Source organism: Astatotilapia calliptera, chromosome 5 (assembly GCF_900246225.1).
Source record: "Astatotilapia calliptera chromosome 5, fAstCal1.2, whole genome shotgun sequence".
Classification (NCBI taxonomy): Eukaryota; Metazoa; Chordata; class Actinopteri; order Cichliformes; family Cichlidae; genus Astatotilapia; species Astatotilapia calliptera.
The window spans coordinates 34,501,863-34,517,166 of record NC_039306.1 but is presented as its reverse complement, the minus strand read 5'-3'; the positions used below and the strand labels follow the sequence as shown (position 1 = coordinate 34,517,166).

The window sequence follows — 15,304 nt, the reverse complement described above, 5'->3', positions numbered from 1 at the left end:
GGGTTCTCAGAAATTACAGTAGAGCTCAACATTGACAGTCTCACCCTAGAAGATGAATTCTTGGTGAATGTCAGACAAAAAGAAGACGCACTCTCTGAACATTCAGCCACTATCCGGCCTGGAAACCTCGGGTCCTTCAACCCAATCGTAGCTGGAGGAACAGCTCTCGTAACCAGTGATGCAACATTTGAGTCTGTTTGAAACAGAAGCTGATATTTGTTCTCTGTGCGAGAGTGCAACTCATCAGAATAGAACTTACAGGAAGTAAACAGAAACTAAAAATAGCAGCTCCATGGCTGTGACCAAGCTTCCTTAAGTTTTTCAGATGTGTCTGTAAAAATGTTTCCCTGCTATGCGGGTTATCTAACTGTCAGGTTATTTAACTAGCAATGATCTAACACAGGGAAAAGCATCAGGCCCCCAGATCTTTAAAGCTGATGATCTCATTATTTGATGCGACTTATTCATCACCTCTCCCTGTGAAAAATGTCTCTCCTCTGAGACTCTGCCTAGTGAATCCGGGTAAGCTCCCTGAGCTTCTAATCAGTGCTGCTGTTGTTTTAAACCACAGATCAGAGCATCTGGGGAAGGTGGACATGCAGACACATTTGTCTCCAGGTACCCGACTCACACAGACTGCTCAATTTACTTACCAAGTGAAGCAGAAAATGTAGTGTCTGTCAATGACTCTATTTTTGCCCCCGCTGGTGTCTCGTGCAGTATGTGAAATGTGCCACACCCACACAGCTGTGGGTGTGGCATGTTGTCATCCTGGCTGTATAAGGAGGTGTTGGTAGTGAGAAGAGCTAAGGTTTGCCTGCCGTAGACGGAGACTGAAGTGTGTGTAAGATGAGAGTAAGATCTGGTCGTTATAGTTGGACCGGAGCTGTCACACCCTCCGTCCTCAGCGCTGAGGAACTGGAAGTGATATAGGGATTAATACAAGGACAAGGAGCACTGCTGTTCCCACTTTGGAGTCTAGACAGAGTGTGACAGGTGTGTCTGTAACTCAAGCCCTTAAAAGAGCCATCCTGTGATGAGTTGTCACTCTTTAAACTCGCTTTGAATGCACTCAATTGAAACTGTTTGGCTGTTTGAAAAAGACCAGCTGCTTTATGAATTCCTCCGTGTGCTTTTGTGTCGGATCAATAAAGGGTAAACACACGAGGACGCACATACCAGTGCAGTGAAAAATGGGAGTTAACTGTAAGCACAGAAAAGCTAGCTTACCTTAAAAAACTGACAACATGTCTGTAAATCAACACATTTGTAATATTAATGTTCTGAGTTATTCCTGTCACATACAGACATTCAGATGATGTGATTCTGCTCACGTAGCTCAAAGGTCACAGGGGGAACCTGATGTAAGGTGGTGTGGGGGAGAAGTAGACAGCACTGGATGAATAATAAGATCTGTTGTGTCATATGTATTTTAATGGCTCACACAGTGAGTACTAAATTTTGAATTTTATTTTATTTCACAAACTATTGATTGTCTCTTAGTTGTGCTGAAATTTTAATATAAAAATTATATGTATGTCCTTGTTGCTTAATTTAGAGAGTATGTGAAAACTATATCAAGATGTAAATTGGTTAGCTTAAAGTGAGCAATGGTTCAACCTTGGAAATAGCTTGAAGGTCCAGCAATGCTACAGTCACACTAGCTAAAATAGTGTCAGTCAAACATGTTCAAACCGTCTTTGATGCATCGAGACGGCAATAAAACAAAAGCTGTACCAATCCGCCTGCGATAATACAGTGATTAGGTGTGATATAGCTGTGAATATCTCTTGCCATTGATTGCAAATTTGTTGCGTCTCCATACACAGAAATTCACATTAGTTAACATCTTAGATTAGGGTTCCAGCTGGAACCCTAATCTAAGATGAATGAGAGGCAATCAGCAACTTTGCTTTTATATGGAGCAGGCAACACTTAAGATTATTTTAATGTTTTTACCAAGCTGCAGTGTGTTTACGAGTCCTTCCATGTCAGCTTATCGCACTGTCTCAAACTCATCTGGGAGGTAAGAATACATCCCATCTCTGTTAACTACTGTACCGTAATCGCTGTCACGATAGAGATGCGAGAGACCAAAATAACCCAAGGTCTGATCAAAGGCAGCTGGCTCCAACTGTCCCTCTCTGCATTCAAGCAGAGTGAGTGTTAAATGCTGCTGCTCTACCTTAAGCTGCGCAGTCATGATTAAAGCTAAAGGAGAACCAGGTTCCCCCGGCGATGTTCAGTGGGGGTGAATACTTTAATTAATAAATAATGACTCAGCCAGTGACGGGGACTTTGCGGGATTTTCAGATCTTATCCAGGTTTTTGCATCACTTGAGCTCAGTTCAGACCCGTTTTAGTTCAATATTCTTCTGCTGTGAAAACATTTCTGCTGCTAGCTGAGCTTCCCTTGTGTACCACAGGTAGCAGTAATGAATGCTAAACTCTTATCACTACACTCTGCTGCACCATATATAAAACCTCCATAAGGGAGACATTTTGTCCTCTTTTCTAAGTTCCGTAATGGCTTATTCACTTCATACTCTATCTTTATTTTTACCTTTGACTTATTGTATTCAGGATTATTTTCCATTATTCTTTGTTTCCTTGAGGGGAAATAGGATATAAGATGTGTAACCAGAGAGGCCTTACAGTCCCAGCTACCACTGTTAGCTGTCTTATCACACTGCTTTACTATATGTGGTTGATATAATCTTTGGTCCACACCCATCTTTTTTGGGGGGGAGAGGTAATGATGTCATGAACCGGAAGTGGAGGGGCCCTCCTCAGGGCTTTAGTTTATGTGGTTGAGGTGGGAACATCATCAGCACAAAGATGCAAAGAGTTGTGAGTCAAACATTCCCTCTAAACTCGGATTGTTTGTTTAAAGGATGGTTGAGCCAGTCAGCTGGCTGAGCAGCTGTTCCTTGGGTAATGTTGGCTGGAAAGCTGTGGCTGTGATACTATCTTCTAATGCACACTTTCAAGGCCTTTGATCAGCAGTCCTAGAGAGCTGATTATCAGGTGCTGATTAAAGCTGAACGTTGGGCAGATCTACTGAGGTGAACTGATATTAATGCAATCCCAACTCCAGCTAAAACGCTATATCCAGGGGGTTTTTCCCAGGCCTCATCCTTACTGCAGTTCTCTCTCACCACCAGAGTTTTCTCCCTCTCTGTCCAGTTTTAACTTCTTGCCCCTTCCTGCTAAAGACCCTCCAAATCCATGGGACACCAGTGCCCCCGCTGCCACACGACCCAGTTTTCCTCTGGAGGAATTCCCTCCCTCTTCCTGCGAACGCCCCTCCTCACAAGCCGAGAAGGGAGGCCAGAGCTTTAGTGGAGAAGAGTTGAAGGAGAGGGGAGCCGTCCTCTGTCAGAACACAGCACAGTCAGCCAGCAAATGAACATTTAGCCCAGGGATGGAGTAAGCGAGGTCAGGGCGGTGATGGGTCTAGAGTAGGGGCTCGCAGGGTAACATGTGGTGTCTGCAGTGTGCCTCTGACAGGACTCAGTCCTTACTGGAGCTGGAGTCATACAGCTGGTAAGTGTGTGCGTGCTTGCTCTGAGTCTTTTAATAGCTGCTGGACACGTACTTAGCTTCTGATTTGGCTCTGAACGGGTCTCGTGATGCAGCTTGAACATTTCACTAATGGCAGCTGCTGTATTTAGGGGCCACTGCCAGCTCAATTGAAAAAGCATTAATAAATGTCCAACAAAACTGCTGGTACTGCTTATTAGATGAATTGCATTTAATGAAGTAGATTTTTGTGCCAGGGTGTAGCTGCTGATGAAGAAGCCCGCTTTGCATGAAAGCCTTTGATTTTCCCACTGAGTGCCAAGCAAGTGAATGCAGCTGACTCATATTTTACTGTTCCCAACTCAGTGCCCTCTAACTCAGGTTTCATCAAGTTAGGCTTAATCAGCTCACGATGAAACGTACAAGCCAGCGTGGCTGCACGGCAAACGTGTGAGTGGCAGGTCGCAGTAATTAATTCATCACTGCAGAGTGACACAGTGAGAAGAGACTCTGGTTTTTGAAGAAGTCACACAGCAGCACAGGGAGGATGTCTCCAGGGGAGGTGGTGACACCAGCACTGTCCTCGCATCACCTGCCCTCCCTCCCCCTCCCTCCCCCTCCACTTGCTCTGACACACCAGCGCCCGCTACCAACACATCATTAAAATTCTATCAGGCCGCAATTTATGCACTGTCATGGGACTCTGAGGCACTTTGTGAGTTTCTGATTCGAAACGGCAGCTGTAATGAAACAAGAGGGAAGGTGCACCCTGGAGGAAATGTGGGTGTGATTGTTTGTGTTAAGACTTCACGTTTTAACACCACATCTGGCACCTCTGCTGGACGGCAGGACCTCTAAACGTCAGGAAGAGGTTAATATTTTGAAATGGTGAAAAGAGTTGCGTAATGTCTTCAGTGGCTCCAGTGGAGTTTTCTGAAACCTGAGATTTGCGACGTCACTGGAGTAATGTTAGCTTGAACCAGGAGACTGAAGTTTTATCATGGAAAGCGGAAGAAGCGGCTGTTTATAAAACAGGGCGGGTCTAATGTGCAGAGCGTCTCACCGATTCAGCCACTCTGTAAATAAATCGTTCGCTTTGGACCATTTCTCAAATGGACTTTCCAGACAGGGAAGAAAACAACTCCTTACGTGATTTTCTGGGGTTGTCGCGATATTATTGGTTTGGGTTTGTGTTATACACACGTGGGTGGCTGTTATGTTAATGCTTCCTTACAGCTCGTTACAGCCATGCTGAGGATTTCAGAGAACTTTGGCATCTAATTTAGACCAGGCGGTGCAGGAAGTTGGGTATTACGTGTAAGACCTTTGCAGTCCTGTTAAACACTCGTTATCTTATCCTTGACATGAAGGGAGAGCAGTTCTCTGATCTCGGCATCAGACCAATTTCTGCATGTATTTGCAGTCAAACTGACTGTTTCCAAGTGAAATCTGGCAGTAAGGCCCAGTATTATGTATCTGACTCCCTGACATAAGAGGAAGTTACACTTTCTTTACATTTCTTTCCACAGAAATGTAAATACCGTGACGTGCAATGTCTTGTCTCAGAGTGATGCTGAAAAACTGCTTCATGTATGTATTATTTCTAGGCTGGATTATTGTAAATAATTATTATCAGGCTGTCCTAAAACCTCCCTTAAAAGGCTTCAGTTGAGAGTACTGGCAGGGAAAGAGACAGCACATTTCTCCCATAGGGGATTCTCTTTATTGGCTCCCTGTTAAATTCAGAATTAAGTTTTAAATCCTTCTCGTCACATACTCACATCTTGAGTAATCAGCCCCAACTAATCTTACAGACCTCATGATGCACTGAGTCTTTCTTCTTTGCTTACCTCTTTTCACACTCTCCCTTTAATCGTTAGTTATCAATAATTAGTGTGTCTTTTGCCCTGTCTCATGTTTCTTCCTGTTAAAAGGGAGTTTTTGCTTCCCACAGTCGCCAAGTTTGATTGTTGGGGTTTTCTCTGTATTATAGTAGGCTCTTTACCTTACAATAGAAAGTGCCTTGAGGTGACTGCTGCTGTGATTTGCCATTATATAAAGAAAATTGAATGGAACTGAATTATGCACGTCTGTCATAGTAACAGTGAAATATCTGCACTCAGATGCAGCTGTTTGTTGAATCAGATTTATTATTAACACATAGTAGAAAAGAGGTTGGATGGATATATAATTCAAACTAAGTATTCTTAAACTAATTTCTAAAATAATCAATGCAAATAAACAAATGCCTGCCGTACAAAGAGTCCTCCTGGGGGAATTCTGCTAAGGATTAGGCTCTAGGATTATGTCACGTGGCTGTTAGGCGTTTGTCAGTTGTCAACTGCATTCGTGTTTGTTCTGCACTGAAACTCATTCAGAAATGTTACTCGGTCTAATGTAGTAACAAGATGGCTGTCAATCACTGAAATATGAGCGGGGTGTTCAGATGTAAGGCTGAAATGTTCCACTGCTAACAGGATAAGTGAAATAGAAAGAGCTACTCTTATGAAAGCAGTTCAATTATTCAACTGGCTGACATTTTGGAAGCTGTAGCAGTGTGTTAGGTTGAAGCCAGATTATAGTTAACACAAGTGGAGTCCCAACACGGTAACACTGATACACTTAGCTTAAACAAATATCAGTGATCCGGGTACTTCCTGCTTCAGTCATGCTCCCCACAGTCGCTGCTGCACCTCAGTTTATGGTCCAGCACTGATCCAAACACGTACCAAACTGCGGTAGTGGAATTACCTCCATCAGCATCTCAAACATTGGAGGTGCCAATCCCAGTTCTTCCAGCATCTTTATGATATCTCTTTAGCAATAATATGTAGTTACATTCTTTTTAGAAGTTTGCTAGTTAATTGGCTACATGTATAACCTCTAATTAATATGCACCTATACAGTACTACAGTATGAAGACTGGAGCTATCTAGGAAGGAGATCCTTTTGCGTTTTCTAAAACCTGTCACACTCATTCTTCCTGCTCTGAACAAATCTCTCTCTCTCCCTCTCTGACTGCTGGGGATATTTCAACATATACTTCATATATGTTGAAATATAAGCAACATACTCTTCAGTCATTCTCATGCAACATAACCAGCTAACTGAAGACATCAGCATGCTGTAAGTGGTTTGAGTTTGGTGCCACGTTTCGAGCATGCCAAGCTCTTCTTCCGTCTAACGGAATTGATATTTCCAATTAAACTTCCTCTGCTGGAGCAGATGTATTATGGCCCGCCCTTCAGTCTAATTAAAGGGCTCTCTCTGTCTGATTAGATTAGTTCCTTTAAAAATTAAAAATGTGTTGAGGGTGCACAGGGAAGGGAATGAAAATGCTGAAAGTGGTTTTAAAATGAGCGTGAGTGTCCAGCTTGGAGAGCGGGGACGTTTTCCCTAATGAGAGATGTTATCACGTGACAGAGAAACTGTCGTTCATTACAGTGACTTGGCCAAATAAACATTATTGCAAAGTATCCCACAGGAATGTGCGGCCTTCCAAATTTGTTCTAAATGCCACTACTAAGCTATTGTTAATTTTAGGCACATTTTTTTCCCCAGTACAAACTTGAGCTTAAAGTTTTGAAGAAATAGTTAACGTAGCTCCTCTCAGTGTTTAAATATCTGTCGACTCACTCATCTCAAAGTTCACAAACTAACACAACCCTTCTTTTTATTGTTTAAATGTTTTACACAGAGCAAAACAGGAACACAGTAGTTTGTGGTTTCAGGAGAAGTTACACCACAGCTGTTTTTCAGAGTTGTTTAAACTCCATACTAACCATGCAAGGACAGGAGTAGAAAGGTTTCCATGTCAGCGAAGCATTATTGGAACCAAATTGGAACTTGTCCAAAGACTAGACTGAAAGAATAAAATTGCACAAACAAATGTTAGAAATGGACTTCTCAGATTGTGTGGGTCAGAGTAGAGCGGACACCTCCCAGTGTGGAGATGAACACACATTTGGTTCTTTAGAGCATCTGAACAAATGAATCATTTTTCAGATTTATCTCAGAACACCACCAATATAAAATGTAGCTGTTTTGCTTTGATATGTCATATTTCTCAGCAGAAGTCTAACTTATGTGAATGTAGCCCCATTTAAATATCATCCTCTTCAGAATGATGACAGGAATCATTAGTCTACCGCTTTGACCCTATCCTGGATGTCAAATCTCTTTCCTGTTCAAACTTTTACTTCACCCTTTATTATCTAATTTTGACACATTCTCCTACAGAGATGAGCCTTTCCACCTCACCCATCACACTGATGACAAAAGGAACATTTTTGTTTTAAGAGAAAACTGCTGAAATCTGGTCAAACTGATTATGCATTGTTTTTAAAGTCAGACCCCACCACGTCCTGGCTTGATGAAGCACTGACACATTTCTGTCTCTGACTGACTGTTCAGGTCAGATGGTACACAGCCAACAATAGGCCAACATCCTGCAACATGGATGTCTTGTTTTTTCTGACATTGCCGTTGTGTACTGCTGTGTGAAATGAATTGATAATGAAAAGCATATCTGCTAAGTGTTTCTGGATGTCTCACTCCTCATGCCAGTGCAGTAGTTGGTGTGATCTTTTACAAATCACGATTGCACATGAAGCTATTGGCAACTTTCTGATTTGTGTGATGTCTCAGCCTGGTTGCTGGTTGCTGGTGGACTTGTAAATTTGCTTCCTGAGGGCCGAAAAAGAGAGTCTGTCATGCAGAAATAATTGTTTAGGAGATGCAGATGAAGAGTAACAACCATGGATGCATGTTACAAAATATCAAGAATTGGGGAACAAATGTTACATCCCATTCTTCTGCACTGATACCACAGAGTTTCTTAAACAGCAGTTCTCCACATACAGAAATATGCCTACACACTATGTATAAGCAGCTGGGCTGTCCTTTAAGTACCCCACTTGAGCCAAAACACATCAATGGTCAGAGGCCAAGCTCTAGGCTAATCTATTTTTCAGGCCTCCCCAAAGTGAGACCTCACCAAATAAACCAAAAAAAAGTCATGATATATACCACATGTGGTTCTTAGATGGAGGTGGTGAACAGAGGGGTTCGCAGCCAGCCTTAATGATAGGCTTGTCTTTTTTTTTGTTGATTAGCAATTTAATGTAGTGTTCTGCCTAATTTAGAAGTGAGCTCGACTGCAGTTGACGGCTTACACTAATAGGAAGTAGCAATTGGAGTTGTACTATATTATACCTGTTCTTGTAGTGTTGATTGATATCTTTCACAAAACAATGTAGACACAAAAATTCAGTTAAGCTGTCTCCAGTGGTTGCTGTCTAAATGATTAGTACTGAAGAGCAACTCAGACTCATATGTGAGAACTACAACAAAAGATACAAGTGTAGTTGTGCACCATGATTATTATCCCCACCTCACTGCATATTAAGAGGCCACCAACCTGAGGTGTTCACCAATTGCTTCAGTGTGATCTCCTTCTTGTTGTTTTTGCAACAAATAATTCCATGACTACATTCACGGGAAAATGGCATGTGCAGAAAGCAAACCAACTGCATGCATGAGAAACATTCCACTGTGAACATATCAGCAGTCACCTTTTGTTGGATTGTATTTGCAGTTCAATCAAAACCACGGCATTTAAAGAGAGGCAGCTGTTTCATCTGCTGTCATTTATATTTGGCTGTGTAGCTCTGTTCTGGGACCTCCACACATGTGCATACATGGAACACCATGGAGTAAGAGCATCAGCAAGACCCAGTGCAGAACAGAGCAGGAATCAGTGACATGATGGCATGAAAGGAGGAGCTGGGGTGGAGGGGGATTGCAAAGCTAATGAACCTTTAGTAGTTGCAGTAATGCTTAAGTAGTAATGCTTGTTTAAAGGATGTAGAGTTTAAAGGATGATTCATGTCGTGGACCTAAAGTCATGTCTCCCAGCTGTAAGTCATTAGAATACCCATCAAAGCTAGCCAAACGTCTTTTTTAAACACCTGTATTAGGCTAACAGGTTTCCTTTAATTTTGTCTCTGCCATTAGTATTTCAGCTCCTTATGGTAAGTTCCCAGTAGATATGCCCTTCCTGTTTTGGTAGCCATCATCATCATACAAGGTGATAAACAGAATTGCATAGTAAATGTGTGACTGATAGGGAACACGCATGTTCTCATTATTATAGCCACTACATTGTGAAATGAACATTTATTCCAAAATGAAGAAGTAAAAAGAGAAGTAAAAGGAAGCCTGCCGATAGCAACTTTAAAGTGAGCCACACAGCTGTCCAGCTGTATGACCGACACGCTGCTGTCACCTGCAACTCTATACTTTGTGTTTTAAGTGTGTAGATAGCAGTGGATAGTATAAGCCGTAAATGAGCAAAAAATGATTTGCAACTATTGGGAGGGAGGAAGTGCAGTTTCACTTTGATTCATGATAGATTCATTTGCCATCTTTTTTTTTTTTCTATCGTCAGCAATCCTCATTTCAGCTTCCTTCCTTTTTTTGACTAAAATGTTTATCTGCAGTCTCATAAGCATTTAATGTCCTTACATTGACATCCAGTCTTGTACAAAGAAAAAGTTTCTTAAATCAAACATTTGTCAGTGGAGAGGAAGATCTCACTACGTCAAACATTCAAAAAGCAGTCAGATCAGTCCTGTAAGGCAGAATCTTTGATTCTTTACAGGAATACTTATGGAGCTGTCTTTGAGAACCAAATATATGGTAGAAAATCACAACAGTGTAAGATGTGTGGAGACCAGCTGTATGCTGGGAGAACCGATCTATAGTCTGGAACGAGCCGGTCGGTCATTGCCAGTTTATCCAAACTGATGTTTGAACTTCTGTGAGAGAACAAAGGTCTGTATTGATCTCAATATTCAAGGCACTACTTCACATGCTTTAATCAGTTCTGACATGGTGCCCCTTTGTTTATAGTAAGATTGGGTTTCTGATAATGTTGTGGTAATTTCAGCATCGGTGGAGTTAAAGTGTGTCTTTAACAGTCAGCTTTTATTCACAGTCATTTCATTTGTTTTAATTAAGACATAGTGCCTCGCTCGTACGGCTGCTTGGGATAGCCTGAGGTTTTTCCTGCTCTGGAAAGAGAATGTGTAAAGACGACAGGCTGCACACTGACTGCTGCTATAAATTCACTCGCTCGCATTTATACCCTGCCAGCAGTATCAAAGTTCACTTTTTCCATCTGTCACGTGCTCTGTGCTGACACACACAAGGGAGTGTGTGCACTCAGGAAAATGACTAAGCAGACTAACTTGGCGTGCTCTCTGTGTTTGTGTGCCGCAGTGTGGAAGGTGATGCTCCAGGAACTGAAGTGGGAGCTTCTGTGGACCCTAGTGGTGGCTACAGTTGTGTCCCAGTGACCCACAGCGGCGGGCTCGGCCCCGACCACCTGGACAGCCAGCTCTACGGGCACATCTTGCTGCCAGGCCACCCACGGCCCAGACGGCCCAAGCTTCAGCACTCTCAGTCCATCCTCCGCAAGCAAGCAGAAGAGGAGGCAATCAAGCGCTCCCGCTCGCTGTCAGAGAGCTATGAGCTCTCATCTGACCTACAGGACAAGCAGGTGAGACGGGAAAGGGCCACACTAACTTAAATTTGTTAAAACTTAGAGTAATGAGTAGCTTGAACACAGAGACATTATGAGCAGATGTGTAGTAGATCCTAGTTTTTCGTGGCACATCAAAGGAGAATTATTAGCCAAAACTGCAGTTCCCTGCCAAGGTTTTTCCATTTTTCACTTTCTGACTGATTCATTCTGAAAGTATAAAAACAAAACTTCTGTCAACATTAAAAAAAATTGCAACCTGTTGTTTGCTGCCCACCATTATCTATTAGCTTTACACCCCATGATATCTGATGTGGTGCATCAAGTCCTTCTAGTTTGGAAGTCCAGTTAGTTTGTAATGTGTATTTAGGGCCGTGCAGACTGTTACAGGCTTTCAACACATAAAAAATTCATAGTCAGAGTCATTTCTTTTTCCAGCAGTAGTAGGCATGGATGGTTTGCTTGGTCTTCAGCCATGTACTAAGGCTCCACATGACAGTGAATCCCTCCATTTTTTCCAGAGGACACCAATAACTTAATTAGCAGCAAAATTAGGCATCAACACAGTCAAAGGGTCCTGTTCAGTGACTTAAATAGGAGTAAGTTGAGCGTATATTGAGATTTGCTACCATCCTCAAGTACCGTATTTCCCGGACTACAAAGCGCACCTGAATATTAGCCGCACAAGCTAAAATCAGGGGAAAATCCTGTTTTGTACATACATTAGCCGCACCTGACTAAAAGCCGCAAGTGTTTCAATGTTGACTTATCATATAAGATAAGATAAGATAAGATAACCTTTATTAGTCCCACACGTGGGAAATTTGTTATGTAAGAGAATATGCACAAAGGGAATTGTCAGGAAAGAGATGGCTGTTTGGAGACACACCCCTTTTATTAATACCTTGAAAAACAAGTTATGGGTACATATTTGCACAACTTTTTAGGTATATGTAAAAGTAGCGGTAATTACAAGTACGAAACATGTACTGTGCTTCATAAACGAGTAACAAATGTAGTACATAACAATGACCTACAGCACACCAGAAAAATAGATTCGGACTACCTTTTAGGCTCAGGTGCAGTGACACGGCTTCAACAAGAAGAAAAGTCAGTCATTCACCATCTTCCTGCGCACTAAAACCACCAAAGTCCTCTCCTCCAGTGTCGGATACAAACAGGCTCAGGATGGCTTCGTCATACACTCTCAGCTTCTTACAAAACCAAACAAATCCTCGTTGTCAGTGTCAGAGTTGAACACCCTCTGCAGGCAACTAGGCATTAAAGTGTGTTGCTGAGTAGAATTTGAGACTCTTGTATAAGGACATGACAGGAAAATATGTGCATGGCCTTTAGAAGAACTACATAAAAGATCATCTAGTGACTTTGGTGACCCCAGTAGAGAGCATCATTCCCTCCTTAGCTCTGGTTGTGTGCCAACCAAACAGACTCACAGCATAGTTTGTTTATATAGAGTATCTAGAGTCTGTTTGCATTTATTTATTACTTCTATAGTTTCATATAGCTGAAGCCCACAGGAAAGCACTAAGAACTTAGAATGAACCAGAAAGACCAGAGTTACTAAGCACACTGTCAAATGTAGCTAAATGCTCTTCTGAGTTATTTATCACATGACACGTCAAACTGTCATTGTTTCAAAATAATAGTGTTTCAATAATAAATAGCATCTGTATGACATCTATATTAGTAATACATTATCGATAGGAAATGATATCACCGCTTAATCCTTTTGTCACTGCTTAACTTCTTGCATTGAAACTTCCTGTCATGTTCCATTTGTGGCAAGTATAAACCCACTCGCCTCCTTGGCCGTCCCATACAGAAGTGGTATAGATTTAGTGTCATTTTTTACCCCCATGAGTCCATAGGTGGAAACCAGGTCAGTGTAAGCGGTACGGGAATGAGAGGGGGACAATGCAATTCAGCCCTGACATTATTCTAATTAGAGGCATATAGTTTGAGACTTTTCAGTATAGTCATATACAGAATACAAGACAGGATACTGTTTCTCTCAAGCACTGCAATGATTCAGTTGGATTTGTTCTTTTCAGTTTCAGAGAAAAAAGCAGTTTCTGGTTATCTTACATTTATGTTAATGAACTAAAGTGGTCATACAGTTAGAAAATGTACTGTTTCTCATAAAACAAGCCACCTGTACCTATTGTGCTTACAGGCTGTGGCGTACAGACACACATTTTGTTGTTTTGGACAGAAGGATTAGAATCCTTGCTAGTTTTTTCAGAGCTTTCAGCTGTTACTCCCAAGGCTTCATTCAGTGAACAAAGCTTGTTTAGTTATTGGTGTTAGCATCTCTTAAAAATAATGTGGTCAAGTCTCTTTAATTAGACTGTGTGATCATAGATGAACCATCTTTATCATAACGATGTTTTTTGTGTGTCAGACAAATATATTTTGCCAGAGAGCTCAGGAAATTAGCTTTCTGGGTTTTCTTATTTTTGTTTAGTTTTTTGTTTTTTGCTTCGGTTGTACCATTGTAGGATGCTTTTGCAAGTCTCAAGTCTCGTAAGAACACGTCTAAAGGGACTATTGAGGAAAGTGTTCCCATGTTTCCAATACGTTTTCATTTCTCTCAAATTCCCCTCCTTTCCCTACAGGTGGAGATGCTAGAGCGCAAATATGGTGGACGATTCATAACTCGACATGCAGCTCGAACCATTCAGACGGCGTTCCGCCAGTATCAGATGAACAAGAACTTTGAACGTCTCAGGAGTTCTATGTCAGAGAACCGTATGTCCAGACGGATCGTCCTATCCAATATGAGAATGCAGTTTTCCTTTGAAGGACCTGAAAAAGTCCATAGCTCCTACTTCGAGGGAAAGCAGGTCTCTCTCACAGATGATGGCACTAAAATTGGTGCACTAAGGCAGTCAGACCATGGCGGGGAGATGGGTGTGCAGGCCAAGACCCCCACCACACAGAGCGACTTCACAGATGCCATCACAGAACTAGAGGACGCCTTTTCAAGACAAGTCAAGTCTCTGGCTGAGTCGATAGATGATGCTCTGAACTGTCGCAGCCTACATGGTGAAGACAGTCAGTCAGAGCCAGGGAGAGGCCTCCAGGATATGGACAGAGAGGTCACCTGTCAGGTGAAACCCTCCCACAGCGCCTCAGAACACCGTAAACTCGATGAGATGACAGCGTCTTACAGCGATGTCACCCTGTACATCGACGAAGAGGAGTTATCACCACCCCTTCCTCTTTCTCAGTCTGTAGACCGGCCCTCAAGCACAGAATCAGACTTGCGCCAGCGTTCGCTCAACTCCTCACAAGATTATTGGTCTCTTGCTCATAAGGATGAAAAAGGGGACACCGATACCAGCTGCCGCAGTACACCTTCCTTGGAATGCCAAGAGCAACGTCTACGGGTAGATCACCTACCCTTATTGACCATAGAGCCTCCCAGTGATAGCTCAGTGGAGCTGAGTGATCGTTCTGACCGCAGCTCTTTAAAGAGACAGAATGCCTACGAACGAAGCATCAGCAACCAGCAGAGTAGCCCTAAACAAGTCAGCCACAGCCTGCCACCTCGAGGGCCTTCCAGAGAAGAAGACACTTCCCGACATCGATCGCGACAGCTGGAGGCCCATCTGGCAATCAATGGTACAGCAAACCGGCAGAGCAAGTCAGAGTCGGATTTCTCAGATGGCGACAATGACAGCATCAACAGCACATCGAACTCCAACGATACCATCAATTGTAGTTCTGAATCCTCGTCCAGGGACAGCCTGCGTGAACAGACGCTCAGCAAGCAGACGTACCACAAAGAAACTCGCAACAGCTGGGACTCACCTGCATTCAGCAATGACATCATTCGCAAGAGGCATTACCGCATTGGCCTAAATCTCTTCAACAAGTACGTCCACACGATAGAACGTCACTTAACACATGATACATTCACACTCTTTGGCTTGTTCAAATTCGATGCAGTTCATTTCACATGACTTACAAAATGGGATTTTTGTGTTTGTTTTGTCTTAGAAACTCGAAATGAACCTCACATTAAAATGCAATGAAGTTGTTTGGAACAAGAACTATCTCTGCCTGTTCTGCGTAAAGTGCAAGCAAGCTTCAAACTCATTCTGCTCCAGTTCGTTTGAGCACGGCTGAATCTGTTTAATCATTGCTGATTGTGGATTTGGTTGCTTTCTGAGCCCGCTATAAAATGCCTTTTAATCATTTGTGATCAACACCGTA

The 15,304-nt window shown here is 42.5% G+C and overlaps 1 protein-coding gene across 12 annotated transcripts in view; it reads left to right on the top strand.

The window, feature by feature from the left end:
• Window positions 1–15,304, top strand: part of iqsec1b (IQ motif and Sec7 domain ArfGEF 1b) — a 248,642-nt gene that overhangs the window by 219,311 nt on the left and 14,027 nt on the right. For 10 of the 12 annotated variants that reach the window (XM_026169057.1, XM_026169056.1, XM_026169046.1 and 7 more), the window contains 2 exons: window positions 10,804–11,083; window positions 13,702–14,963. In XM_026169057.1, coding sequence (XP_026024842.1) covers window positions 10,804–11,083; window positions 13,702–14,963 — 1,542 coding nt within the window. Of the gene's footprint in view, window positions 1–1,496; window positions 3,547–10,803; window positions 11,084–13,701; window positions 14,964–15,304 lie in introns of those variants that run through there. The other 2 variants (XM_026169059.1, XM_026169054.1) reach the window with 1 other exon arrangement.